Source organism: Dipodomys ordii, unplaced genomic scaffold, assembly GCF_000151885.1.
Source record: "Dipodomys ordii isolate 6190 unplaced genomic scaffold, Dord_2.0 Scaffold131, whole genome shotgun sequence".
Taxonomy (NCBI): Eukaryota; Metazoa; Chordata; class Mammalia; order Rodentia; family Heteromyidae; genus Dipodomys; species Dipodomys ordii.
The window spans coordinates 4,176,749-4,201,426 of NW_012267347.1; the positions used below are offsets into that span (position 1 = coordinate 4,176,749).

Consider the following 24,678-nt stretch of genomic DNA (forward strand, 5'->3'; position numbering starts at 1 on the left):
TTTTTTGTCAGTCCTGGGTTTGAACTCTGGGCCTGGGTGCTGTCCCTGAGCTCTTCAGCTCAAGGCAAGTGCTCTACCACTTGAGCCACAGTGCCCTCCTGGTTTTCTGGTGGTTAACTGGAGATAAGAGTCTCATGGAGGGCTGGGAAGGTGGCTCAGTGGTAGAGCGCTTGCCTTGCATGCTTGAGGCCCTGGGTTTGATTCCTAGCGCCACATAAGCAAAAAAGAAAAAAGCTGGAAGTGGTGCTGTGACTCAAGTGGTAGAGCGCTAGCCTTGAGCTGAAGAGCTGAGGGACAGCGCCCAGGCCCAGAGTTCAGGCCCCATGACTGGACCCAAAAAAAAACAAACAAGTCTCATGGACTTTCCTGCCCGGTTGGTTTTGAACCATGATCCTTGGATCTCAGCCTCCTGAGTAGCTAGGATTATAGGTGTAAGCCATAGGTGCCTGGCCACCCTTGTTTCTTTTTGTTTTTTTTTGTTTTTTGGGTCCGGTTGTGGGCCTGAACTCTGGGCCTGGGCACTGTCCTTCAGCTCTTCAGCTCAAGGCTAGCGCTCTTCCACTTGAGCCACAATGCCACTTCCGGCTTTTTTTTTCTGCTTATGTGGTGCTGAGGAATCAAACCCAGGACCTCATGGATACAAGGCAAGCACTCTACCACTGAGCCATCTTCCTAGCCCCCCCACCCTTGCTTTTTGATGAATATTTTGGAAATGGGAGGCTAGTTCTACCCAGTCGGCTTGAAACCTCAGTCCTCTAGATCTCAACCTCCTCAGGAGCAGGTATGACAACCCCACCCCCACCCCGTGCCTGTTATCTTCATTGTTCTTTCTAACAACCACCCAGAAGGAAGATAAATTATCCCTGATCAACAGTAAAGACTTAAAATTACTTTCAAAATCTTTGGTCTACCTTCCTGTTATGTTTTGCATGTAATACCCCCCAAAGTGCTTATATGTATAGGGGAGTGGTCCCCAGGTATTTGGGGAAGTGGATCTAGTAAAGGAAGTGGGTCACTGGGGGAGCTGTTCTTAGGGACTGTATCTTGTCTAGGGTTCTCTCCTTTCCCTCTGCCCCCAGCCCTTCTCCCCTCAACTAAAAGCTCTGAAATAATGAGCCAAAATAAGTACAGTTATCCCTCGCTATATTGCACTTCACTTAACTGCAGTTTCACTATATCATGGTTTGTTGGGGTGTTTTGTTTGCCAGTCCTGAGCCTGAACTCTGGGTTTAGGCACTGTCTCTGAGCTTCTTTTGCTCAAAGCTAGCACTCTACCACTTGAACCAGAGTGCCACTTTGGCTTTTTGTTTATGCAGCACTGAGGAATCAAACTCAGGGCTTCATGCATGTTAGGCAAGCACTGTACCACTAAGCCAGCTATACCGTAAAAAAAAAAAAAAAAAAAAAAACGTAAATAGTGATCCCTCACCTATTGCAGGAGTTATGTTCCAGAGACTCCTGTAACATTCTTACCACTTCCCCATCGCCTCTTTGCAATCAACTTTGTTGATTCCTTCCTCCTCAGTCCTATCCCTCGCACTCTGTTTTCTCAAGACCTTCTACCTCCAGAAACTCTTCCTGGATTAACGGCTATCTAGAAGTCTAACAAGTCCAGAGTGTGTATCCTCTGCACTTGAAAAGGCATTTTGTGTACCTAAGATCAGAGATGACTGGCTCCTCTCCCATCTTCTCCCTGAAACTCTCACTAGCTCCCTTGGAAAGCATCTTGTTTCGAAATGTTATTGTTTGGGTAAGTGTCCCCTACAAGATCCATGTAGGCTGTCACTAGCTTGTGATAGTATTGGGAGTAGTAGAAGGGGCAGGGGGTTACTGGAAGTTAGGTCACTGGACACTGGGACATCATCCTCTTCCTCTTTTCTGTTTCCTGGTCACCATGAAGTGACAACTTCTATTATATCTTCTCCCAAAAGCAATGTCCAGACCCAATAGAGTTTTGCAATCATAGACAAAACAAATTCATATCTCTAAAACCTGTGAATCAAATCAAATAACTTTCCTCTTTTTTTTGGGGGGGGGTCCGGTCATGGAGCCTGAACTCTGGGCCTGGGCGCTGTCCCTCAGCTCTTCAGCTCAAGGCTAGTGCTCTACCACTTGAGCCACAGTGCCACTTCCAGCTTTTTGGCTTTTTTCTTTTTTGCTTATGTGGTGCTGAGGAATCGAACCCAGGGCCTCATGCATGCAAGGCAAGCACTCTACTACTGAGCCACCTTCCCAGCCCCAACTTTCCTCTTTTTGTTGATTTTTTTTACCTTATGAACTAAAGGCTGACTAATATAGAGAATAAAGGTGTCAACTATGTGATCCAGCCTGTCAGCCTTCAAGACTTGGGAAAATCAGATCCAGAACAAGGTAGTGTATTTTGAGGCCTGAGAGGTATAAGAAAATCAAAACAAATGACACCAGAATCTGTATTACTGGCTCAATCTCTCCCTGAATGCCACACCTAATATTCCCCGGCCTACCCTCCATGTCCCCTACCCACCTGATAATAAGCACCAGCAGCATTGGCATCGCCATATGCAGAAAACTGATTATAGCTGTAGTCATCCCCAGGCTTAGGCATCCAAGGGGCCCCACTTGAGCCAGCTGCTATCTTGAACTCAAGGGGGGCATTAGCTGCATCATCCTGGAAAGCCGGCTCTGGTTCTGTGCCTGGAGGCAGCTCTTCAGGGACAGTGGGGACAGGATAAGGGTATGGCTCAACTCCAAGTGGCTCAGCCTTGTCGGGGAGGGAGAAAAAGTTCTCAGGAGCTACTTCTTCATCACTGTCGTCCTCCTCCTGTGTGATCTGCTTCGTCACCTGCAGGGCAGCACTCTTGGCAGCAGCCTTGATGGCAGAGGGCGATGGAGTGGTGGTTGTGGTGCCCACAACAGGAGCAAGAGAGGAGGGCTTGGTCTTAGCAGCCAATCTGGAGGGCTTAGTATCAGAGGAGCCATCCAAGGGTTTCCGGGAGAAGGCATGGGGCAAGAGCAACCTATTAGTCTCTTTCACAGTCAGGTTTTTAGGTTGGGGAAGCAAGGCAGACAAACCAGTTCCCTCGCTGGATCCCTGGTGAGCCCAAGTATGGGAGTAGGACAGAAGAAAGTGAGACTTTGTTACACACAGGCAATACTGAAAAACAAGGATTAACAGTTCTGCATTCTAGCCTAAACTCTCACCAGCCATTGTGCCTTCTTACCTCTAGCTACTCAAGTCATCTAATCTAGGTTTGATTCTTCCTGCCTCAGGCCCTCCTTCTACAGTTGCTTCTCCCAAGGAAGAATGCCATTCCTCTTCTCCAACCCCGCCCACTTCCATTGACCTCCATCAGGAAGCCTTCCCCAACTCTGTCTTCAGCAAATAAAATGTTCTTCCTCTCTCAACATCCCAAGCTTAGGTCTCCCTCCAACTAATCATTCAATCTCTCCCTGTATCCTGAAGAGACGCTCTCCTTCCTTTGGATTGCTATCCAGAGACGAGAACAAGGCTCTGTCCAAGAGACACCTATACATGTTGCCGAAAGTCCTCTCTACCCTCAAAAAAATGAAAGACCCACACATGGGAAATGAGCTTGTTAATGTCCCAGTAAAGCATTGAAATTATTAATCTGTCAGTTAGTCCAGACAAAATTTCATCAGAACCTCCCCAATTTTGCATTCTATGTGCTTAAGGATCAGCCTGGCCTAACTTAGAGAGTGCTGATTGAAAAACTGAAGAGTGGAATAAGGTCACTGCACTATCCAGGATCATGACTTGGAGGCCTGCATTCACAGTCTCCTTTCACACCTCAGAGTTCCTCTATGTACTCATCTCTTTCATCTGGAAAACTGCTCTTTTCTTTTTGTGCTGGTCCTGAGGCTTAAGCTCAGGGTCTAGGCACTGTCCCTGAGCTTCTTTTTGCTCAAGGCTAGCCCTCTACCACTTGAGCCACCGCTCCACTTCTGACTTTTAGTGGTTAATTGAAGGTAAAAGTCTCATGGGATTGACCTGCCCAAGATGGCTTCAAACTATGATCCTCAGATCTCAGTCTCCTGAGTAACTCTGGATTGCAGTCCCAGTGCTGGTTTTTGTTTTTTCTTTATTTTTTTTGTTGGTTCTGGGGCCTGAACTCAGGGCCTGGGCTCTGTCCTCAAGCTCTTTTACTCAAGGCTAGTGCTCTACCACTTTGAGTCGCAGCTCCACTTCTGGTGTTAATTGGAGATAAGAGCCTCACAGACTTTCTTACCTGGGCTGAGTTTGGATTTGAACTGCAATCCTCAGATCTCAGCCTCCTGGGTAGCTAGGATTGTAGGCATGAGTCACCAGTTCCCAGCTGATTTTTACTTTTTTTGGGGGGGAGGAGGGGGCCTGTCAGTCATGGGGCTTAAATTCTGGGCCTGGGCACTGTCCCTCAGTCTTCAGCTCAAGGATAGTGCTCTACCACTTGAGCCACAGTACCATTTCCGGTTTTCTGGTGCTTTATTGGAGATAAGAGTCTCACGGCCTTTCCAGCCTGCAATGGCTTTGAACCACAATCCTTAGATCTCAGTCTCCTCAGTAGCTAGGATTATAGGCGTGAGCCACCAATGACTGCCTTTTTTTTTTTTTAATTTTTATTGTCAGGTGATATACAGAGGGGTTAGTTACATACATAACATAGTGAGTACATTTCTTGGTGAACTTGTTACCCCTTCCCTCATTTTTCTCCCACTTGCCCTCCCCCTAACCCTCTTGCTCTTTACTTTTGAGATACCTTCTGAACAAGTCTACTTCCTCTAAGAAGCCAACCTATTATCAGAAAAAATACTGGTCTAACTCAGCCTTGGTATGCCAGCTTCTTCTACACCTCTTTTAGCACCTACTATAAACAAGACCATATCAGTTGCCTTTCTAAATTCCATATGACCCTGTCCTTCTAAGATCTCCCTGAATAGAATCAGGGGAACGGACACCTTCAGGATCATACATTTGAATCTCAAAACCATCAACTTCCAAAGACAGGGTTTAGACTGTCACTGCTAATGGCTCAGATGTATGATCCAGTTACATAGGAAGCTGTAGATCAAGGTTTGAAGCCAACCCAAGCAGGTAAGTCCAAGAGACTCTTATCTTCAATTAGCTGATTTCCAATAACCAGCAAAAAACTGGAACTGAAGGCATGACTCAGTGGCAGAGTAAAAAACTGAGAGCTTGGGGCCGGGAAGGTGGCTCAGCGGTAGCGTGCTTGCCTTGCATGCATGAGAACCTGGGTTCGATTCCTCAGCACCACATAAGCAGAAAAAGCTGGAAGTGGTACTGTGACTCAAGTGGTAGAGCACTAGCCTTAAGCTGAGGGACAGCGCCCAGGTCCAGAGTTCAAGCCCCATGACCAATTTAAAAAAAAAAAAAAAAGTAAGAGCTTAAGGCTGGGAGTTTAAGCCCTAGTACTGAAACAATACATTGCATGATTACCAGAACAAACAAGAAAATAAATAAATCATGGAGCATAGAGAGTACAGGAATAAACTTCAGGGAGCCAGAACAGAGGTATTGAGACCAGGTGACATGGACAAGCCACAGGAAGATCACATTATTGATGTGATCTACCCTTGATGACAGAGAAGCACCAAAAAGCAACTACTCCTTGGAGTCTACAGTCTTAGACTGGGACTCTGAAGTTAAGATTGCCTGACATAGCTTTTTTTTTTTTTTTTTTTTGTCAGTTGTGGGGCTTGAACTCTGGGCCTGGGCACTGTCCCTCAGCTCTTCAGGTCAAAAAGAGTGCTCTACCACTTGAGCCACCGTGCCACTTTCGGTTTTCTGGTGGTTGATTGGAGGTAAGAGTCTCATGGACTTTCATGGACTTTCCTGCCTAGGCTGCTTTGAACTGTGATCCTCAGATCTCAGCCTACTGAATAGCTAGGATTACAGGTGTGAGCCACTGGCGCCAGCCCCGAAGTGTTTTATTTACTAGCACCCAAATGATTCAGTTCTCAAGAACAGCCCCTCAGTCAGAGGTTAGTATTACCCCAGTTTTATCTGTGAGTAAACGAAAAAGCTTGCCAGACAATCAGAGTGGGGAGAGCTGGAATAAAAACTATGTCAGAGCCGGGCGCTGGTGGCTCACGCCTGTAATCCTAGCTACTCAGGAGGCTGAGATCTGAGGATCACGGTTCAAAGCCAGCCCAGGCAGGAGAGACCGTGAGACTCCTATCTCCAATAAACCACCAGAAAACCGGAAGTGGCGCTGTAGCTCAAGTGGTAGAGTGCTCGCCTTGAGCTGAAGAGCTGAAGGACAGCGCCCAGGCCCAGAGTTCAAGCCCCACAACCAAAAACAAACAAACAAAAACACTTATAACAGTGCCTGGTTCAAAGTAACTGTTATTTAAGTGTTTATTTCCAGGTTAAAAATAAGACAGGGGAAAAGATGGACAATTTTAAAATAAAGATGCTTCCTAACATCATTTTGACCAATCTATTTGCTCCAACCTCTCTAAATAATCCTTTTACCTGAAATGTAATGAACTGAATTGAATTATGATCTGTCCCTACCCCATCTGTCCTCCAAGACAGGTTTTAACTCCATCATTCTTAGTTCATGAAGAAAATAAGGAATATGCTAAGCCTTATTAAAAGGAAACCGAAGCCAGATCTTAACAGTCCTCAAATACATAGATCTTACAAACCTAACTTGAGGAAACAATGTGGTCAGAGAAAAAAATAGCTTACCAAATTATCAAGCTTACCTGGAGGACAATTTTCTTCTTTGCAGGTTCATCTTCCTCAGAATCTGACTAAGAGAAAAAGAAATTGAATAAGGCCTCATTGTTTTAGGACAGTAGAAAAAAATATTCACAGTAAATGAATAGGTTGTATAGGTTGGACAACTATGACCCTCTAGTCTGTGCCCCACCTCTGTACAGAGATGAAGCTACCAGAGACCCAGGCAAACAACACAGCTTCAAACAATGGGGGTACCCAGTCATTCACACCTGAGACCCCATTCACCTCATCCCAGATTTATTCCTCAGCCTTCTTGGCATCTACTTCTATTCTGTTAAATTGAGATTATTTCCTCCCATTTGGTCCTTGGTGGAAAGAAAAAGCTATACCCATTCTCCTATAAACCTGTCCACTAAAAGATGAATGGGATTTGGCCCACTATCTCACCCAAGCTCAGCTTCACTTCTAAAACCACTTCCATAGACTACATAACCACATGGCTGGGGAACTCCAGTGGGATTAAGTGGTATGTTAACTACTCTTCTATGAGGCATTAAAGGTCAAAGCCATTGGAGAAATCCATTCCCTCTACAAGTATGATCTATTGTCTGCAAGACAGAATTGTTCATGTCCAGAAGACAGGCAAATAATGGCTAAGGATTTGGGATAAGACAGAAGGTAAGTGGTGTTATACCTCTGACTCAACAGGACTATTTCTTTCTAAGAAAAGCTGTCACAATGAAAAATATCTAAACTTTTATCAGTTCCTTGGTGACTTCAAGTGGAGGAAAGAGGCAAGGTATATGAATAGCAAGCTTTAACATTTTGGTTTTTAAATGACTCCCTATATAGATTCTCCTACCTTACAAGTTCCTATTTTTGTTTTTTTGGGTTTGTTGTTATTGGCCATGGGGCTTGAAATCAGGGCCTGGGCACTGTCCCTGAGCTCTTTTGCTCAAAGCTGGCGCTCTATCACTTTAAGCCACAGCACCACTTGCAGTTTTCTGGCAGTTAATTGGGAGTCTCATGCACTTTCCTGCCCAGGCTAGCTTCTAGCAGTGATCCTCAGATCTCAGCCTCCTGAATAGCTAGGATTACAGGCATGAGCCATGGGTACCCAGCTACAAGTTCCTTTTTTAATTTGTATGCTACAAGGATCTTTCCTTCATAATTACTGAGAATTTACCATATTCAAGATACTAAAATAGTGCAAATAGTTTCTACAGGTGTCCCAGGTAGGGATTGGGCAATTAAAAGTCAGAGGCATAACCTGGACTATTTGTATGCCTCAAGATTTTCTACACAAAAAGAGCTTAGAGGGCTGGGAAGGTGGCTCAGTGGTAGAATGCTTGCCTTGCATGCATGAGGCCCTGGGTTCGATTTCTCAGCACCACATAAGCAAAAAAGGCCAGAAGTGGTGCTGTGGCTCAAGTGGTAGAGCACTAGCCTTCAGCACTAGCTGAAGAGCTGAGGGACAGTGCCCAGGCCCAGAGTTCAGGCCCCACAACCAATAAAAAATAAAGAGCTTAGAATCCAGTAACAAGTACTCAACAAAATGCAGTAAAGGGCAGTAAAAGATAAAAACATCAAATGTGGTTTAAACATCCCTCAATTAGTACTGCCATTATGAAAAGTATATAAAGGCTTCTTTAAAAACTGAAAATAGCCAGCAACTGGTGGCTGATGTCTATAATCCTAGCTACTCAGGAAGCTGAGATATGAGGATATTGTGCAAAGCCAGCCTGGGCAAACAAGTCCTCAAGACTCCAATTAATCATCAAAAAGCTGGAAAGTGGAGCTGTGGCTCAAATGATAGAGTGCTAACCTTCAGCAAAAAAGCTCAGAGACAGCACTCAATCCCCAAGTTCCCCGTACATACATGTGCATATGCACATACTCAAAAACCCCCAACAACTTAAACTAAAAATAGGGCTGAGCACCAGTGGCTCATACTCATAATCCTAGCTACTCAGGAAGCCAGTCCAGGCATAAACATGAGGCTTTCATCACCTCAATCAAAAAACAGACATGGTGGTGCACACCTGTCATCCTACCTACATGGAAAACCTAAATAGGTAGAGATCTTGGCACAGCCAACCAGAGTATAATACATGTGAGACATTATTGGAAAAATAATGAAGGAAAAAGCCTGGCACAAGAGACTGAGCAGCTACTAGCAAGCACAAGGTCCTGAGTTCAACTCCTAGTACCACCAAAAAATAAATAAAAAACCTAAAAATAGAGGCTGAAAGTACAGGATAGAGCTTGGTGAAAGAGCACATACTCAGCATATTCAAGGCCCCGCAGCATTTTTAAAAATAATTTTTTATTGAGATTAAGTGATTACATAATTTTCACAAATTTCACAGTATTGTGAGATAGTGATACTTAAAGTCACAAACACATTTTAACCTTCACAAGGCAAATTGTCATTATCATGCAGCTTTTTGAAAAATAAGTACATAACCATCTAAAAAGAGAATTACCAAACATGTGATCTAGCCATCCTCTGACTGGGTGTTTATCCAAAAGATTTGAAATCACTGTGTTGAAGAGATGTCTGCACTCCCACGTCCACTACAGTACTACTAATGACAGCCAAGTTATAGAATGAACCTAAGTGCCCATTGACAAATGAATGAATAAAGAAACCTATAATGGGGTACTATTCAGCCAAGATGTCAAATCCAACCGAGAAAAAGTGGTAAGCACACATCACCTGAGCATGTTCTATATTTTCTGTTCAAACTCCCATTGTCCTTCTCTCTCCTCCTCTTTCTTCTTCCTTCCTCCCTCTTTCCCTCCCTTCTTTTAATGATTTCTTTTTCTTTTACTGATACTGAGGACAAAATTTAGTCTCACACATGTTAGGTAAGCACTGTACCACTGAGCTATACACATTGGCATACATAAGAGGGGTCTTTAGACCTGAAGACCTATCTCATCTCCTCTCTGGCAGAGCACAGAACACATCTTGCCATAGATAGAGTACACAAGGTTTTCATAGAGTCCCAAGACACCTTTATGCTTTAACACCTTATGCAAGAGATGCACTATTCTGAAAATAATTCCATTTAATCCTAATTTAAGATATGCATAGCAAGGCACCATTAATCCTAGCTACTCCTGAGGCTGAGATCTGAGGATTGTGGTTTGAAGCCAGCCCTAGCAGGGAAGTCCTTGAGACTCTTATCTCCAATTAACCACCAGGAAACCAGAATTTGTACTGTAGCTCCAAGTGGTAGAGCACTAGCCTTGAGCAAAAAAGCTCAAGGACAGCACCCAGGCCTTGTGTGTTCAAAAAAAAAGATACATAGCATATCTTTATTTTCACATCCTGTAACAAAAATTGTCTCTAAGGTGCCAGCAGAGGTAGACTATACTATAACTGATGGAACAGAAGGCCAGATCAACTGTAGGAGGAAAATTCAATTTCTCCTCAAATGTCACAAGTTGTTTTCATTACACTGACAACTTGAGTTTAAAGTCTGAACACACGCACACGCGCCCACACACGCGCACACACAGACACGCGCACACACCCCTTCCTCTCTGGGCATCTTCTACTTAGCTTCCACTGAACCCCTGTATAAGTCATGCACACACACATCACCATGACAAACTCTCTGAAACCCTAAACCATTGCTAGATTATGGCCTCTCACCGCTGAGAGAGGGACAGAAATAACTGTTTACCTGTAACAGTTGACAAACAGAACTTAGAGACACTCAGTACCCACTGAACTATCATAGAGGAAGCCCAGGAGACTGGGAGTTGGGGAAAGGCAATGAAGACTGTCCCTGAGCCTTGCACTGATCCCAGCAACCTCGTCTCAGAAGAACATGGGAACATAGGACTGGTTCACTTTGATGATACTTAAAGCACTTTGGGACATGCGGGGGCCTGACTGGAAACTAACAAGACACAGAAGTACAGCAAGGAATTAACTAACGTTTCAGCAAAGAAAATAAATCTTGGTGCCCAGAACCAGAAAGCAGAGATGAGTAATCCAAATGCTGAAAGATGCGTGGTATATCCTCCAATCATCCTGGGGGAAATATAGCTGTCTCGAAGCATTTGAAAGGAAATCAATTCAGCTCCTATCAAAACTGGGCTAGAGGCAACAGGCTTAGACTAAGCACACAGGATTCAATTTAGATGCTGAGGTGACATCCTTGAGAAGTCCAGAGCATTTAAAAACCTTTTTATCATAGTAGAAAACACAGCACAGCCAGGAGCCAGTGGCTCAGGCCTGTAATCCTAACTACTAAGGAGGCTGAGATCTGAGGATCATGGTTCAAAGCCAGCCCGCAGGAAAGTCTGTGAGACTCTTATCTCCAATAAATCACCAGAAAACTGGAACTGGCGCTGTGGCTCAAGTAGTAGAGCGCTAGCCCTGAGCTGAAGAGCTGAGGACAGTGCCCAGGCCCAGAGTTCAAGCCCCACGACTGACCAAAAAAAAAAGCATAAATTTTATTTTCTTTTTTCTTTCATCAGTTGTGGGGCTTGAACTCAGGGCCTCTGTCCATGAGCTCTTTTGCTCAAGTATAGCACTTTACCACTTTGAGCCCCAGCACCACTAAAATTTACCTTTTTTGGTTTTTTTGGTTGATTGGTCATGAGGCTTGAACTCTGGACCTGGGAGCTGTCCCTGAGCTCTTCAGCTCAAGGAGAGCTCTCTATCACTTGAGCCACAGCGCCACTTCTAGTTTTCTGGTGATTAACTGGAGATAACTTTCCGGCATGGGCTGCCTTTGAACTACAATCCAAAGATCTCAGCCTCCTGAGTAGCTAGGATTACAGGTGTGAGCCACCAGCGCCCAGCAAATTTACCATTTTTAATGTGAACAACTGAGCAGCATTAACACATTCACCATGTTATACGACCATCACCACTATCTATTTCCAAAACTTTTTCATCATCTCAGACACGGTATCATTACACACTAACTCCCTATTCTCCCTCTCTCAGCCCTGGCTCCCCCATGCTTCTTTCTTTCTCATGAATTGGCCTCATCTGGCTCCCTCTACAAGTGGAGTAAGACAATAGTTGTCCTTTGTGACTGTTTTACTCAGTATAATATCTTTACTGTCCATCCATGCTGTGCCTATATCAGAATTTCATTCCTTCCCAGGGCAGAATAATATCCCAGGGTATGCAGACACCACATTTTGGCTATTATCTGAATGGACATTGGAGTTGCTGTCACCTGTGGTTTCTGGGGGAAACGCTGCTTGAATACTGGCATACTGGTACATCTGTTTCAGTTGCTATTTTAGATTCTTCACACCTCTAAGTGAAACTGGCAGATTATAGAGTAATTCTGTTTGTTTAATGCAGTAAGGAAACTGTTATCCTCTAGAATAAATTACATAAAGATGTGGCATCATCTCCTAGACTCTAGGACCTAGAGAGTATTGAAGAAAAATCAGTGAGCTGGGTGCTGGTGGGTCACACTTGTAATCCTAGCTATTCAGGAGGCTGAGACCTGAGGATCATGGTTCAAAGCCAGCCCAGGCAGGAAAGTCTGTGATATTCTTATCCTCAGTTAACCACCCAAAAACTGGAAGTAGAGCTGTGACTTAGAGTGGTAGAGCACTAACCTTGGGCATAAAAGTTCAGGGGCAGCACCCAGACCCTGAATTCAAGCCCCATGACTGACCAGAAAACAAGAAAAGACAGCGGTGAGCTGGGCAGCCTGTATATCAGATATAGACAGGCAATGCTAGAAACACAGGAGGCCCAGGTGGGAAGTGGGCTTTGCAAGTATGAACCAGCTGTGACTCTTAAGAAAATATTGCTGGGCACTGGTGGCTCATGCCTGTAATCCTAGCTACTCAGGATACTGAGATCTGAGATCCTGGTTCAAAGACAGACAGGGGGGCTGGGAAGGTGGCTCTGTGGTAGAGCTCTTGCCTTGCATTCATGAGGCCCTGGGTTTGATTCCTCAGCACCACATAAGCAAAAAGAAAAAAGCTGGAAGTAGCACTGTGACTCAAGTGGTAGAGTGCTAGCCTTGAACTGAAGAGCTGAGGGACAGCGCCCAGGCCCAGAGTTCAGGCCCCACGACCGGACCCCCCCCCCAAAAAAAAAAAAAAAAAGACAAGCCAGGGCAGGAAAGTCAGTGAGATTCTTATCTCCAATAAACCACCAGAAAACCAGAAGTGGCAGTGTGGCTCAAATGGTAGAGTGCTAGCCTTGAGCTGAACAGCTCAGAGACAGGGCCCAGGCCCAGAGTTCAAGGCCCACAACCAACAAAAAAAAGAAGAGAGAGAGAAAAAAAAAACACTGCAATTTTTCTTGGCCTCACAAGAACCTGAGCCTCAATGGCACTACTGTCCTCTCTATTCTAGCTGCCAAGAATGACAAGACACATACACCCAAGACTGCTGAGCAAGAACGGAAACAGACATTTTCCATTAAGCAGCGTCCGGTGGGATCTGCTAATATATCAGAGCCTCATTCCCCATGGCAGCCTTCCTCTTATCTTCCTAGGCTCTGGTTCAGAGACTCCCTCTCCAAAAAGCAATCACTAGCTGCCAGGGCCAGGAGCCAAAGAGGAAATAAAGGTCCAAGAACAGACCTCACCCCTATGGCTCCAAACTCTAATCACTACAACTATTATCCTGATTAGCTAGATTCATCAACTTTGGTACCCAGTTCATATCTACCCTTTGGTTTGAATTGCATTTTTTTCCATTTCTGCACTCCTCATGTGTATTGTTTTCTGATTTTTGGCTCTTCTGCTTAGTAGCCAGAAGACACCAAGCACAAAACACATTTAGGCTCAAATACCTCTATCACTCCCAAATTATATGATTTTATTTTTAAAATCATTTGTTTCCTCCTTAGTAAACTAGGAGCAAAAGCTCAGATCTAGAATGGAGGGAAGAAGGGTGAGCAAACATAGTCATTATACTCAATGTACACTATGTAAAAAATAAACTATGTGGGGCTGGGAAGGTGGCTCAGTGGTAGAGCGCTTGCCTTGCATGCCTGAGGCCCTGGGTTCGATTCTTCAGCACCACATAAGCAAAAAGAAAAAAAGCCAGAAGTGGCACTGTGGCTCAAGCGGTAGAGCACTAGCCTTGAGCTGAAGAGCTGAGGGACAGCGCCCAGGCCCCACGACTGGACCCCGCCCCCCCAAAAAAATGAACTATGTAACCTGAGGATAGGGACAGGAGGAAGAAAATATGGGACGAAAAAGGAAGGGATGACATTGACCAAGAAGCATTATATACTCATAATCTGACTTATGGAATTATAACCCCTTTGTACAAGTACTTAATCATAAAGAAAAATATAGACAGGTGAAGAATCCAGAGTTTGTGAACAACCCATGCAAAACAAAACTGTGAGACTCTATCCCAAAAAAGCAAAATACTGCCGGGTGCCAGTGGCTCACGCCTGTGATCCTAGCTACTCAGGAAGCTGAGATCTGTGAATCACAGTTCAAAGCCATACCAGGTAGGAAAGTCCGTGACACTCTTATCTCCAATAAACCACCAGAAAACCAGAAGTGGTGCTGTGGATCAAGTGGTAGAGTACTTGCCTTGAGCTAAAGAGCTCAGGCACAGTGCCCAGGCCCAGAGTTCAAGCCCCATAACTGACACAAAAAAAAAGCTCTGGGACAGCACACAGGCCCTAAGTTCAAGGCCCTCGACCAACCAAAAAAAAAAAAAGCCATGGTGCCAGCACCCATGCAAAAATAGCTGGGTGATTTGAGGACTGCAGTTTGAAGCCTGGAAAAAAAAAGAAAAGAAAGGAAAAAAAGTGGTGGGGCTGGGAAGATGGCTCAGTGGTAGAGTGTTTGCCTTGTATGCATGAAGCCCTGGGTTCGATTCCTCAGCACCACATAAGCAAAAAGAAAAAAGCTGGAAGTGGCACTGTGGCTCAGGCGGTAGAACGCTAGCCTTGAGCTGAAGAGCTGAGGGACAGCGCTCAGGGCCCAGGCCCCACAACCGGAACCCCCCCCCCAAAAAAAAAAATATATATATATGCACTCATTATCTTGCCCATGTAATTGTAACCCCTCTGTATGGCATTTTCACAATAAAAAATAAATAAATAAATAAATAATAAAAAAGGCCAAAGAGTGGAAGTGGAGCTGTGACTCAAGTGATAGTGAAACTCTTATCTCCAATAAACCACCAGAAAACGGGAAGTGGCACTGTAGCTCAAGCGGTAGAGTGCTAGCCTTGAGCTGAAGAACTGAGGGACATCACTCAAGCCCAAAGTTCAAGCCCCACGACGAACCAAAAAAAAAAAGAAAAAGAAAGCTTAGGGACAGCACCCAGGCCCTGAATTCAAGCCCTAGGACCAACACATACAAACATACATACATACACACATACAAACATACACACACAGAATACAGCTAAGTGTCAGTGAATGACACTCCTTTTCCTTTCCCATATGATAGAAGCTAGTGAAATCTGTCTCAGAGATTAGAACTTTCCACTATTTGGGTAAAAAATTGAAAGTTGTGATAAAGTTAATCCAGGCAACTCAAAATTTATTTTCTTTCTTTTCCTTTTCCTTTTGCTGTTCCAGGGATGGAATCCAGGGCCTTGTGCATACTAGACAAACAATCTACTACTGAGCCATACTCCAAGTGTCCAATCCTAAAACTTCTGTTTGCATAAGCATACAAGAAACCTTTTTGGGGGCTGGGAAGGTGGCTCAGTGGTAGAGCGCATGCCTTGCATGCCAGAGGCCCTGGGTTCGATTCCTCAGCACCACATAAGCAAAAAGAAAAAAAAAGCCGGAAGTGGTGCTGTGGCTCAAGTGGTAGAGCGCTAGCCTTGAGCTGAAGAGCTGAGGGACAGTGCCCAAGCCCAGAGTTCAGGCCCCATGACCGGACCCAAAAAAGAAAAAAGAAACCTTTTTGGGGGGTAGGAGGGTAATATGAGATTTAAACATAAGGTCACATGTTTGCTGGGCAGGAACTCTACAGTAAAGCAATGCCAATGTCCAAGAGAAAACTCTCCTAACAGACTTACTGTCCTAATACATTTTTTTTTTCCAGTCTAGGGGCTTGAACTCAGGGCTTGGGCGCTGTCCTTAAGCTTTGTTGTTGTTTTTTGTTTTGTATTCTCAAGGCTAGCACTCTACCACTTGAGCCACAGAGCTTCTTCTGGTCTTTTCTGTTTATGTGGTACTGAGGAATTGAACCCTGGGCTTCATGCATGCTAGGCAAGCACTCTATCACTAAGCCACATTCACAACCCCCTAAGTACAATTTTTTACATACTGACTTCAAGAATCTGCATCCCATGAACCTATTAAATCAACCACTGTAGCTTGAGTTAGAGCAAGAAGGGTAAAACGATGAGCATCTCTAATTCCCCACTTAAATCAAAAGCTTGACTAAAGCTGGGGATGGTGGTGCATGCCTTTAAGCCCAGCACTCAGAAGGCTGAGGCAGCAGGATAATGAACCCAAGGCCAATCTGAGTACATATTGAGACTGTCTCATACAATAAAGCAAAAACAGGATACACCTGGGGTACAATTTGGTACTATGTTGATTGCAGATGATTGGATGATGATCCAAATCAATTAAATTCTCTCTTCTGGAAAACTAGAACTGAGACTAGATCACAGCTCAATCTGGGCTGATCTCTAAAAGGAAGGAAATAAAAACAAAGGAGGTAGCTATCTTCTGTCACTAAGAAAGGCAAAGAAAGACCTTGTGATGCCTATAATCCCAGTTCTCAGGCAGTTGAAACAGGAGGAATCTACATTCAAAGCCAGCCTAAACTCAGGCTGGGAAGGTGGCTCAGTGGTAGAATGCTTGCCTCACATGCATGAGGCCCTGGGTTCAATTCCTCAGCACCACATAAGCAGAAAAAGCCAGAAGAGGCACTGTAGCTAAAAGGTAGAGTGCTATAGCCTTGAGCTGAAAAGCTGAGGGACAGAGCCCAGGCCCAGAGTTCAGGCCCTACGATGGACAAAAAAAAAAGTATTCTTTATCTGACTTATGTAACTGTAACCCCTTTGTACTTCACCTTTATAATAACAATAAAAGAAATTTTGTACTGGGTGCTTGTGGCTCACACCTGTAATCCTAGCTATTCAGGATGGTGAGATCTCAGGATCACAGTTCAAAGTCAGCCCAGGCAGGAAAAGTCCATGAGACTCATCTCTTATCCCCAGACAAACCAAAACAAAAAGTTTAAACCAAACAAAAAACAAGATGCATTAAGAAGAAAGTGGTGGGGCTGGGAAGATGGCTCAGTGGTAGAGTGCTTGCCTTGCATGCCTGAGGCCCTGGGTTCGATTCCTCAGCACCATAAGCAAAAAGAAAAAAGAAGCCAGAAGTGGCACTGTGGCTCAAGTGGTAGAGTGCTAGCCTTGAGCTGAAGAAATGAGGGACAGCGCTCAGGCCCAGAGTTCAGGCCCCACAACCGGACCAAAAAAAATTAGAAAAAAAAAAAAAAGAAGAAAGTGGCGGGCTGGGAAGATGGCTCAGTGGTAGAGCGCTTGCCTTGCATGCATGAGGTCCTGGGTTCGATTCCTCAGCAACACATAAGCAAAAAGAAAAAAGGCAGGAAGTGGTGCTGTGGCTCAAGTGGTAGAGTGCTAGCCTTGAGCTGAAGAGCTGAGGGACAGCGCCCAGGCCCAGAGTTCAGGCCCCACGAACGGACCCCCCCCAAAAAAAAAAAAAAAAGAAGAAGAAAGTGGACTGCAGAAAAAGAATGAATCGAATGTGTGGAGTTCTAAGCAGATCCTGTTCCAGATGCCAGGCCCGCCCGCCCTTCCTCCCTCCCTCTCTCCCCCCTCCCTCCTTTCCTTCCCTCCCACCCCTCCCTCCCTCTTTTCTTCTTTCTTTCTTGTCCTGGGGCTTGAACTCAGGGCTTGGGCATTGTCCCTAAATTTCTTTTGCTCAAGGCTAGGACTCTACCACTTGCAGTGCCACTTCTGGCTCTTTTTCTGTTTATGTGGCACTGAGGAATCGAACCCAGGGCTTCATTCTTTTTTTTTTTTTTTTTGTCGGTCATGGGGCCTGAACTCTGGGCCTGGGCACTGTCCCTGAGCTCTTCAGCTCAAGGCAAGTGCCCTACCACTTGAGCCACAGCGCCACTTCTGTTTTTTCTGCTTATGTGGTGTTGAGGAATCAAACCCAGGGCCTCATGCATGCAAGGCAAGCACTCTACCACTGAGCCACCTTCCCAGCCCCCAGGGCTTCATTCTTGTGAGCCAAGCACTCTACCACTAGGCCACATTCCCAGCCCCATGCTAGGCCCTTTCTAAGGGACCACAGTATGTTCATGATGCTTTATCACTTAACCCCATTTGCTCTACTTCACAACTGCCTGGGACAAAGGCAGAGGGGCCATCTTGAATCTTCTCCTTCGTTCCTCTAGACCTATTACATCTATCTCCTAGATATGCTTCAATACCCCCAGCTCTATGCGTCCTCCAGCCACCAGCACCTCACACTGAAGCTCATGGCTCTGTGATGAAAGAATTCTGGCTCAGCCTGTATAGACTCTAGCCCATAACAAAGCAGGAAAACTTCAGCACAGCATCCAAGGCCCATTGTCATCTGCTTCTCCAGTCCCATCTCCTACCACCTGCTCCCCATGTACTCCAGAACAGAGCCTATCTTGAGGTTCCCCAAGCATCTTCAGCATCTTTCTCACCTCTAGGCCTTTACACTTGTTTTCTTCCTCTCTATCTACCCCCGCACTCTGCCTGCATCCCACTCACCCATCTTATCTCTGTTGAGGCATCTTCAGCTGCTAGAAGCCTATCTCCCCACACTGGACTAAAGTCTGCTAGATGGATACAGGCTGCTCATGAAACCAGCTCCATCATGACTCTTTTCTGTCTAACCTAAAGTCTATTTCTCCACATAAACTGTAAGTTCCCTTTGGGTAGAGCCTATCATGTTCACCACGGTACTCTTAGCTCCAGGTACAAGGAAGCAAGGATTTTAAGGAATGATAGTTAAGTTTTCTGACACTTCAGACAACCTAAATGGAAGACTCTGCAGCTTCCACCAGCATCATTTTCTAATGATGATCTAGTTCTGCCTTCCAGAACTAGATATGAACCTCTCCACCATCTCTGGGGAAAGAGGAAGGCTGGCTCAAAGTGTCACCTTCCCTACTCATCTTCCACATTTCACAATTAGGGAAAGGGAGATAAAGTCTAGGGGGGAAAGAAAGGAGAGAAAACAGAGAACAAAAACAAACAAACAAAAAGAGGTTTGGTTTTTTGTTTTGTTTTTTTTTCTCAATCCAAAGCCTTTCTCTATCCCAAGGCCTTTCTTTATCCCAGGTTAAATCATGGCAAGCTAAGTTTCAGAGGTGCTTTTCTTGGGTCCTAAAATAAAAACAACAGCCTCAAGTGAAAAGGAGGGAAAAGATTCCAAGGAAAGTTTGAAAGAAAGTCAGACATAATGACATCCGCTTATAAGTCCAGCTACTCAGGAGGTACAGGTTAGGAGGATCGTGGCCCCAGTAACAGTGCCAAACCCTATCTTGGTCGGGGAGGGAGCAGGAATAAAGCCAAGTACCAGCTAAGTAGACCTGTAATCCAGCTACTCAGAAGTCTAAGAGCTAAAAGACTGAGTTTGAAGGCCAGTTAAGAGCAGAAAAGTCTGTAGGACTCAGTCTCCAAAGTAACTAGCAAAAAGCAGAGCTAGAAGCAAGGCTCAAATGGCAGAGCAAGTCAGAGGAGCAAGCAAACCAAGTAAATTTAAGGCCTTGAGTTCAAACTCCAGTACTACAAAAAAGGAAAAGAAAATTTAAGGCCTTGAGTTCAAACCCCAGTACTACAAAAAAGGAAAAGAGGGGATGGAGGGTAGGTTGAGAGTGTGGCTCGAGTGTTAGAAGGCTCAGACAGATAAATCCACAAGACTCTTATTTTCAAATGACTAGCAAAAAAAAAAAAACAGAAGTGAAGGTATGGCTCAAGTGGTACCCGGCTCTTATCTCCAATTAACCAGTGAAAATGCTGAGCAAAAGCAAGAGCAAGGGAAAGAAAGAGTCATGGAAAAGAAAGAAAAGGGAAGGAAAAAAAATACACAAGCAGGTACTGGTGGCTCATGCCTATAATCTTAGCTACTCAGAAGACTAAGATCTAAGAATCACAATTCAAAGACAGCCCAGGCAGAAAGGTCCATAAGAAACTCAACTCCAACTAACCACCAAAAAGCCAGAAGTGGAACTGTGGCTTAAGTAGTATAGTAGTGCACTAGTCCTTAAACAAAAAGGCACAGGGACAAAGCCTAGGCCCTGAGTTCAAGCCCCAGGACTGGTACCCCTTTCCCTCAAAAAAAGTTAAGTTTGGAGAAATATAAAAGAGAAACACTGAGCTGGGTGCCAGTGGCTCATGCCTGTAATCCTGGCTACTCAGGAGGCTGAGATCTGAGGATCGCAGTTCAAAGCCAGCCCAGGCAGGAAAGCCCATGAGACTCTTATCTCCAATAAACCACTAGAAAACCAGAAATGGCGCTGTGGCTCAAACGGTAGAGCACTTGCCTTGAGTTGAAGAGCGCAGGGACAGCTCCCAGGCCCAGAGTTCAAGCCTCATGACCAACCAAAAAAAAACAAAAAAGGTGAGAGAGAGAGAGAAAGAGAAACTGCAACACTGCAACCTGAAAGATTCAATATTCAACTTGGATGCTGGTGGTTCTAGCTCATAATGCTAGCTACTCAAGAGGCTCAGGTCTGGGAATTGTTTTCAAAGCCAGCCCTGGCAGAAAAGACAGTGAGACTTTTTTTTTTTTGGTAATGAGTCTTGAACTCTAGGCCTGGGTGCTGTCCCTCAGCTCTTAAGCTTGAGGCTAATGCTCTACCACTTGTGCCACAGCACCACTTCTGGTTTTCTGATGGTTATCAGAGATAAGAGTCTCTCAGACTTTCCTACCAGAGCTGGCTTTGAACCATGATCCTCAGATCTCAGCCTCCTGAGTAGCTAGGATTACAGGTGTGAGCCACTGGCATCCGAATGACAGTGAGACTCTTATCTCCAGGGCTTTTATCATTGTTGGTCATGGGGCTTGAACTCTGGGCCTGTGTCCCTGAGCTCTTCAGCTCAAGACAAGCACTCCACCACTTGAGCCACAGTACCACTTCTGGTTTTCTGGTTGTTAAGTCGAGATAAGAGTCTCACAGGCTTTCCGGCCCAGGCTGGATTTGAACCGTGATCCTCAGATCTCAGTCTTCTGGCTGGGAAGGTGGCTCAGTGGTAGAGTACTTGCCTTTCATGCATGAGGCCCTGGGTTTGATTCCTCAGCACCACATAAGCAGAAAAAACCAGAAGTGGCATTGTGACTCAAGTGGTAGAACACTTGCCTTAAGTTGAAGAGCTGAGGGACAGTGCCCAGGCCCAGAGTTCAGGCCCCACCACCGACAAAAAATAAAAATCTCAGCCTCCCAAGTAGCTAGGATTATAGGCGTGAGCCACCAGCACAGCTCTTATCGCCATTTAACCAGCAAAAAGCACCAGCCTTCACCAGGTGTGGTATCTCACACCTGTAATCCTAGCTACTCAGGAGGCTGAGATCTGAGGATTGCAGTTTGAGGCCAGCCTGGCAGGAAAGTCTGTGAGCCTATTCTCTACAATAAACTACTCAGAAAGGGCAGAAGTGATGCTGTTGCTCAAGTTTTAGAGCACTAGCCTTGAGCTAAAGAAGCTGAGGGGCAGCACCCCGGCCCAGAGTTCACACCACAGGACTGGCAAAAAAAAGAGAGAGAGAGAGAGAAAGAGAGACAATAAAGAAGGAGGTGAGGAGTAACAAGTGATAGGAAGATGCCATTTTCAGCCAAGCCATGAATGAAAAAGGGAGAGAACCTCAGGGTAGCTGGTGGGAAGAGAGTGAAGAAACAGCCAGGGGGAGAAATCGAAATAACAAGACTCCAGACCCTCTGGAAACTTAAGAGAAAAGCAAGAAGGCTATCCAAGGTGGGCCAGAGTTTGACCAGTCAAACTTCTCTGAAGAGAAAGGAAAAGAACTTTCCACCCATTCAGTCTAAAACACTCCTTCAATCCCAAAGCCCTGACCCCAGAAGAGGCCTGGTGGTATTTTTCTGCTTCAACATCTAGAAATAACACAGCTCAGCTGCCTCTTCTAGAGCTACAACACAAGCATCCTAACTCATCCAGGCTTGACAATAGATAAGTGGTAAAACTCTTCTCTGACTTTACCAGGCCAGATCTTTCAAGCTAGCATCCCATTTTTCCTCTGTAAAAATATATGTACCATGGGGCTGGGTAGGTGGCTCAGTGGTAGAGTGCTAGCCTTGCATGCATGAGCACCACATAAGCAGAAGAAAAAAAAAAAGCCAAAATATATGTACCAGAGTTCTGTAATGAGAAAAGAGGGCCAATGTCTGGCAAATGAATAGCCATCTACGATTCCATTTCTTCCTCAACTTCCCTCAAAAATAAAGCAAGGGTATCCTATCCTCTCCTTCCACAGCCTGAGACTTTTAAGTTAAGAGGCAAAGGACAAGGCTGGCCCAAGATGTTCAGCAGGGGCCTGGTCCACTGTCATTTCCTCAAATGCCAAGTTTCATCTTGCTCTCAAAATGGCAAGCGGAGGGGAAAGCCAGCCTGCGGAGGAGATGCCAAAGGGGAAACAAGTGTCCGTGTCTCTTAGGCACGGCCTGTCAGTCCTTCTGCATGCACATCCAGCTTCTAGAATCCCGTATGACCAAACACCCTGACTCCATAGCCAACAAACTTCAGCTCAATTACTCTCACACGAAGAGGATTCCAGGTGCCTTGGGTCAACCAAAGTGTTTATAAGAAGCACAGTAATCGCTTTGAGCTGTGCTCAAACCCGATGTATATTTGAGGTGCCCTTCCCGGATACTCACATCCCCCTTATGTAGCTCAGGCGCTGCGATCTTCACCGGCTCTGTCCTCTTCTTTGGCTTAGGAAGCCCCAGGGGGGGTCCGGCACCGCCGATAGGAGGGGGCAGACTGAGGCCAGGGCCTCGGGGCGACGGTAGTCCCAGTCCCAGCCCCTCCCCAACTCCCGCCGCTTCAGCCGGGCTCACACCTGGAGGTGGAGGGAAGCCTCCCAGGCCGAAGGGCAAAGGGGGAGGAGGCTGGAGTCTGGGGTCTCCGGTAGGTGGGGGCAGCAACAGCGGTGGGGGAAAGGCTGGAGCCAGCATCTGGGGGGGCGGGGGCAGCAAGGCCGGACCCTTGGGTGCAGGGAGAGATGCAAACAAGCCACCTAAAGTGGGCCCAGACGTAGGCGCCACCGCCTCCTCTTCCTCCAGCTCCGGCTCGGCCTCATCCGGCTCACTCTCATCGCTGCTGGCGTAAGCAACTAGCGACATGGCGCCTCCCGCCTTTGGGGCGCCCTTGCCGGCAGCTGAGGCCTACTAGAGACCGGGGATACCCAGAGGCCTAGTAGGCCCCGCCTCTGGGCGGGGCGGGGAACCAGACGCTCGCTTGCTCTGTACTCTAAGACTATCCGCGGAAGGAGCCCATGGCCACGGGTAGATTTCTACCAAATAACGCTTCCCTCTCCTCTCACTTAAGCTCCTAGTCCCAGACAACTACACACAGCTAATGGCCGCCGAGTCACTCCGCCTCCTCCGTGCCTCACCAACATAGGAACTACAACTCCCAGGAAACACTTTGAACATAACCCCATTCTCTGCCGCAAGGGCCTCCTCGCAAGGCACGGCGGGAGTTGGAGTCCTAAAGAAAATTAAGGCCTGCGCGAAAAGACAGGAGGGAAGCCCGCCTCTGACGCAAAGACTCCTGGGACGAGTAGTTTTTATGGTCGCCGGACAATTCCTAGGTAACTACAAGTCCCACCCGTCAACGCGGTAGTAACGGAGGTAGATAGGAAAGCATTTCGGTACTTGAAGTTTTCAAGGGCTGTTTCGTAAGCGCTAAGATTTATGGGAGATGTGGCACGCTTAGAAACTGCAAGTGTTGTCGGGCAAAAGAGGGAGTCTGGGAAGGTGGCGGAGTAGGGAACCATAGCTTAAAGGGACAGTAATCTGTAAATGAACTGATGAAGTTCTCAAGGGGGCTGTGCCCCTCCATGACCTGGGTGGGCGTCCCGCTCACCGCGCCCCTCACCCTGGGCTCATCTTACAGAAACCAGTGAGACAGAAAGATGGGCAAACCTTGGAAGCCAGGGCCCCTGGAACTCGGGTTAATCTCTCCTCTCCAGTAAAGAGGCAGGCTGTGCCTCAGGCTCCTCCACTGTTCTCAGGAAGCGCCTGTAACCCTCACCTATCCCTCTGGAGTCATCCTTTGCATCCTTTTCTGTGGTGCTTGCTATGTGTTCCAAGTTTGTGTGTGATCTTCTTAAATATGTCTTCGTGGGTGCCCTTTATATGCACCCATGTTTGCCAGTGTTCTTTTCTAATTCATGTCTGCCTTTCATTTAGTGTTTGTGCTGCAGCTGCCTTTCTCGGTCCACTTGTAATTTGGTCTTCTTTTCTTGTTTATCTCTCCTATACCTTCCTTTCTTCCTGTGACTGAATGCATTCTTCTTTTCAGCCATGTCTGTGCATGTCCTTTACATGTTAATCCCCCCCCTCCTCTCTGTTCCACCTGCTCTCAGAGAGCAGAAAATTCTATTGACCAGCTCATAACAAAGCTGTTGAGGTTTGGAGAGGAAGCTAAAGGGGAAGATGGAAACGGTGCTGACAGGTAATGATGATCATCATCATGGTGAAGAGGGTTAGTGTGAGGCCTAAGCTTAAATCCTCCATCAGGCAAATTTGATAGGGCTTCCATCCTCCCCACCCATGTGTCTAAATCCATTTGGTTTCACAGACAAACTTGTCACCTTTTCTGTGAAGTCTGTGTTTAAATCTACTTGCCCAGAGCATCTTTTCTGTGTACCTATCCCCACGTTTTACTGTGGCACTAGGGGTGTACTTGTTAACATCCACAGTACTCTGAATCTGACTCTCCAGCTCCCCAAGCCAACAAAACAAAACAATGTGCATAAGAAAAAAGCTTCTGAAAAGTACAGATGCCTGATTCTGGCCTGAGAGTTTCCT

The 24,678-nt window shown here is 45.9% G+C and overlaps 1 protein-coding gene across 1 annotated transcript in view; it reads right to left on the reverse strand.

Moving 5' to 3' along the window:
• Prcc (papillary renal cell carcinoma (translocation-associated)) overlaps positions 1-23,280 on the reverse strand; it is a 33,962-nt gene extending 10,682 nt beyond the window's left edge. The window contains exons 1-3 of the mRNA XM_013030674.1: positions 22,519-23,280; positions 6,706-6,753; positions 2,504-3,070 (exon numbers count right to left, since the gene is read on the reverse strand). Coding sequence (XP_012886128.1) covers positions 2,504-3,070; positions 6,706-6,753; positions 22,519-22,986 — 1,083 coding nt within the window. The 5' untranslated portion in view covers positions 22,987-23,280. The remainder of the gene's footprint in view (positions 1-2,503; positions 3,071-6,705; positions 6,754-22,518) is intronic.
• Positions 23,281-24,678: the final 1,398 nt, after the last annotated feature.